Consider the following 5455-nt stretch of genomic DNA (forward strand, 5'->3'; position numbering starts at 1 on the left):
GCATTATTCACTCGACGACAAACAGTCTGCCTGTGGCAGAGAGCTGCAATGCTCAGTGATGAAGTCGCTACAATTGTCGTATGAAACAAGAAGTAAATATACTTTACTAACCATTTTGTACAACAGAATATTAAAAACATATCAAAGTTTTTAAAAAAGGTTTGACGTTAGGTCGTAGAATAACATTATAAGTTTATTTATCGATAGTATTAAATACAGTAAAGTTTAGTCCCAACCAAACTAAAGTAAAAAAAAAACTTCCACAGGTTACAGTGTTAATTTATCTCTCTATCGAACTTAGGCCTAACATAAGTTAAAGTTTTATAAAGTACGGCCTGGCCTATATACAAGTGGATTTACACATTTCATTGTCTACGATTACAATTCGTTTGTATTGTGCTAGAATTGTTATATTTAAAAAAGTACTGTTACGATAAAGATACTAGTTTGTCCGGAAATGTTTTGCGGGTCTCTGCTAGTATAAATAAAATGTATACTTTTTGTTATGAATTACTGCGTGATAACACAAAAGTAGCGTTGTGGATTTTCAGTCTCTTCAGTTATACACCAAGAACATGGTGTCAAACCAAGGTGCTTGCAACTGGTAATCACTGGATATGAACCAGGTGTTTTAACCTCAAACGTCCTGAATCCAACTAAGTACTCACTGTCCTCAGACAGTTTTGGCCATCTTAGTAACCCCTTAATAATAACAATAAAATAGTGGTCTACCTCCGCCATTTATTCAAAGTGATTATGGTATCGCCCACACTTAAGCATCATGAACACCCACCCTCCTCCCGTTTTTAGGAAATTACACGCGGGTTAAGTGTTGTTTGTGTGAAATACCTTGCAAATAAAAAAAAAAAACTAAAGTTGCAATCGAAGACAGTCGTCACGTGATGATAATGATATTGTGCCATCGTGTAGCATACTTGTCGCATTGAAAACTTTGACTAAGTAAAAAATGAGTATGGTGATTTTGAATTGATAAGCCGATATGCAATCTGGACTCCTCGGACAAAGACCTTTCTAACGATATGAGATTTGTAGAATTTGATCGAGAAATTTGCGAAAAAGGTTCTGGACAGACAAACACAAGCTTATTATTTATATAGATGCATGGAGAGTAACAGTGATAACGTTTTCACTTGAGTTGAAACAACCCATTAGATACAACGTTAAGTCCCAAGTGTTTGAATTAAACTCAAAGCACTTCCAATTTTCTATAAAATAATTCTAATAAATTATTTTTATTGATTTCCCAAAATCAAAACGATTGTTTGTTTGTTTGTTATTAACTTCGCGCAAAGCTACACGAGGGCTATCTGCGCTAGCAGTCCCTAATTTGGTAAGACTAGAGAGAGGGCAGCTAGTCATCACCACTCACTGCCAATTCTTGGGCTACTCTTTTACCAACGAATAGTGGGATTGGCCGTAACATTATAACGCCCTCACGGCTGAAAGGGCGAGCATGTTTGGTGGGACGGGGATTCGATCCCGCGACCCATAGATTGCGAATCGATCACCCTAACCACCTGACTATACCGGACCAAATGAAAACGAAAAACATAGCGGCCACAACACATGTACCCACTGTTTAGTTTTGTGCTAAGACAACTAACCTATATGAAAACTTCTAAAATGGTGTTATAATGTGTTATAAAATGGTGTTATATAATATTGTAGCATAATAATTCTTAACGTATTAATGTAATTCGAAACATAAGAGAGCAAACACTGTTGACCAAGTAGGTATTGTTTTATCAGAATTAATTAACGGTGTTTTGCGCTATTAAAATTAATTAAAGTTTTCATATAAGAAAAGAAGAGAAAATGAATCATTTACCTCATTACATAAGGACGATTGGATTTTTCTGTGTATATTTGTAAAGTTGGTTTTTTGTTTCACCTTTCTTTATGCCAATATGTTCAAAATAACAGTGCTTGCTACGATCAGTCTTCCGACTGTAATCAGTGTTCCACAAGGATGATTATGTTTTACCGAAGAAAAACGAGAATTCTCCTCTCCTCGTGTAAATTTAAATCAGTCTTCAAATCGATTGAATTACGTGAACACACGAAATAGTATTTGATTCTCAGTGAAACGCTCTTTGTTGTTGCTCACAATTTTTGTTAAAGGTGTTCGTTATATTGGTCTTTCCATCCTGCTGCTTTCTTTAGAAACTTGAACATGATGAACACACCATACAAGAGCCCAAAATAACCCTTGCGATAATACTAGAAAGAATGTTCAAGAGATTCCATATTCCATTTGTTAAATTTTATGTCCTATACTTACTTAACTCTTAACATTAGAAACCCAAGAATCAACGAAGTCAATTATTTTACTGTTATGAACATGAAACGACGAAACTAGCGCCAAGGGTGGATTTCAAGTATGTTTCACCAACCATACACATTAGATCACCTGGGAAACGCCTAGTTAATACACAATATGCCGCTCGGGATGGATATACTCGCTTTTAAGATGGATAAGAAACATCTGGTGATTCTAATTTTCGTTGCACCAACCAATGCTGTTGCTCCACTCTTAAATTACAAGGTGTGACGTCAGAGGGGGGATGTGACTCCGGACCAGTTCTACGTATATAACTTGGTGAGTTACAATAAATTTCACTTTCATTAATACTTTGCGACTTGAAATTCAGTTGCTCAAGAATTGTATGTCAATAATTTGTTCATTCCTAACTTATTTTGTTCAGTTTATATTCTACAACCCAAAACTTATAAAGAGAACAGTTTTAAAATGAAAATTTAAAAGCGCATGAAAGCAAGAAAAATGTTTTATTAAACCTGAAACCAAAACTGGATTTGGATAGAATAAAGTTGAGACGAACGACTACGTAATTGTTCAACGAAATGGAACCAGAAGATGTGTTGCTAGGCCGCCATGACAGGCGGCCTAACAACGCGTTTCCTAGCAACACCCCATCTGGTGACATTTTGTGGAACTACGACGTCTTCATATTTGGTGACATCATTGTCCCCGTCATTGCCCAAGTTCAACATACATGTAGCGCCCCCTAACGGTGCTAAGGTAAGTACTGCTCAAACTACTACTGTTAGTATCGACTCCTCTTATAATTATGAGATTTTTGAATTCATATATGTATATTATTGCCAATAAAACTTTTACGTGTCTTCAGTACCAGACCCAAAAAGAATGAAATTTAACTTCAGAACCACAGGTTTCTCATTTTTTGTAGGCTTAAGTTTGGCTAAATGTTTATATTTCACTAGTTATGGAAACAAGTAAACTATCATTTTGAGGTAAAAAATAAAAATAAAGATATAGCAGATATTGTATAAAAATAAATAATAACACGTTTCGAGTAAAATTAAACGTGTCGTTATTTCATATCATGTTGAACAATCATCTAGAAAACAGCAGAACTTTAGCTTTTATGGAATGAAAGTTAATTAAATCTGATTTTGAGCTCAGCAATAACTCTTTTTGAATTCAAACAAGATACGAAAATAACAGTCTCAGTAAAAATTCATAAAGTATGTTTCGATTTTGAAATGCATGACTGTTATCACCCGCGGTTAAAATTAATCACAAGAGAAGCGTGTGACTGAAAATAAAATGACCTGAATGTTCTCTGGAAGTAATAAACAATCGTTTTATATACATTTAATCTCTTTTGGATAACGCAGACAAAAATAGTAGGCAAGGTACCGAATTTCTGATTTATCTATAAGTTTGTATGTTTGTTTGCTTGTAATTAAGCACAAAGCTACACAATGGGCTATCTGTGCTCTGCCTACCACGGGTATCGAAACCAGGATTCTAGTGTTGTAAGCTCGCAGACATATCTCTGTGCCACTGGGGGCGCTAAACATTTGTATCTATCTAGTTAAATATATACATACTTATCATACATTAGCTCTATGTAATAACGGAATAAAACCAAAATGAGATTTCTAATATGTGTTATAATTCATGTTCATATTTTAATAACATAAAGATTATTTTTGGCTAGTTATATAAAACAAATATGAAGTTATATTGAACCAAAGAAGACCTTTATTAAAATATATACAATTTTGTATATTTACACATCTCGAGGGAAGTGTTCGAGAAATTAATGAATAAAGTGATTTCACGTTTACTAGCTACATTAAACATTCAATAGCAGGGTGTGCGACGCTCTGATCGTAACATTTAACCTGAGTAATTAAAAGAAACAAAGATGAATATCATGTAGCCGAAGAAAATTGTTTATGTCAACTGTATGTCACAATTAATTAGAAATATTACATACCTCCAGGAGCTGCTCTTGAGATTTGACTTCTATTTAACAATAAATTACTGATTCCATGGTTCTCCATCTCCTGAAAAGTTTCTGGAAATCACAATAAAATCAATGATAATATTCTTAAGTCGAGTTTTATTTTTGTATGGAATATAATCATTACTATAGTGAAATAAGAATGAATTTTAAACAAGCATCCAATTTGTAAACAGGGAATTGACACTTTCCCTTGAATCTGATACTTAGAGAGTCTATTCAAAGATATATTATATGCGTTAATCTATATAATCATGAGAAACGGTGACCTGTGCATATTAAACGTCACCCATTCAACCGGACGAAATGTGCTTTAATAGATCAACACCAAAACGAAAAAGTTAGCAGCAGAAACATCTTACTCATTCGACATTGGCTTATTGTACATACATAATATTCGAAAAATTATTCAATCAGGTTTAACAGATGAGTCCTATGTTGTCACTTGACGATTGACGAATAGGACTCATCTGTTCAGGTGACAGCACTGAACAGATGAGTCCTATTCGTCAAGTGACAACACTGAACAGATGTGTCCTATTCGTCAAGTACCAACACTGAACAGATGAGTCCTATTCGTCAAGTGACAACACTGAACAGATGTGTCCTATTCGTCAAGTACCAACACTGAACCCTAATGTTCATTGTAGATACAAAACATTAATAAAGCGAACTACACGTTGCTGTGGAAACTCTTTTACGGTACAGCATGAATTTCTAAAAAATTACCAGAAAGCACAGCATTCTGCGATAAAATCCTCAAGTTTTATACATTAAAGACGTTTAACTGAAAGCCATTTTTCAACTTATTAACTCGTTTAATTCCGTGTTTTTGACACCAAATTAATGGATGTCCGTAATTCATGTATTATTTAAAACGAAAAGTCATTTATATAAATCTTTCCTAACACAAAATCATATGAAATATATATGCTTACAGCATATTCTGTAAATTTTGTGTAATTTATATCTGAGGGGTATGAGTGCGCTTAGGCTAAATTTATTTATCTTATCAAACAAGCCTTTGTTCTCTTTTAAGGCTGAAATAGGTTAGACAGTTTATTTCTTAAAATGCTGTTGAATTGATACTATATTGTATATATTTTACAGCCCATATGGGTTGTGATTAAATACATGGG

At 34.1% G+C, this 5455-nt stretch overlaps 1 protein-coding gene across 3 annotated transcripts in view; it reads right to left on the bottom strand.

Moving 5' to 3' along the window:
- The window catches only part of LOC106466848, a 59938-nt gene that overhangs the window by 40051 nt on the left and 14432 nt on the right, over nucleotides 1-5455 (bottom strand). For all 3 annotated transcript variants that reach the window (XM_022394914.1, XM_022394913.1, XM_022394912.1), the window contains exon 3: nucleotides 4290-4370. In XM_022394914.1, the coding sequence (XP_022250622.1) occupies nucleotides 4290-4370 (81 nt within the window). The remainder of the gene's footprint in view (nucleotides 1-4289; nucleotides 4371-5455) is intronic.

Source organism: Limulus polyphemus, unplaced genomic scaffold (genome assembly GCF_000517525.1).
Source record: "Limulus polyphemus unplaced genomic scaffold, Limulus_polyphemus-2.1.2 Scaffold2396, whole genome shotgun sequence".
Taxonomy (NCBI): Eukaryota; Metazoa; Arthropoda; class Merostomata; order Xiphosura; family Limulidae; genus Limulus; species Limulus polyphemus.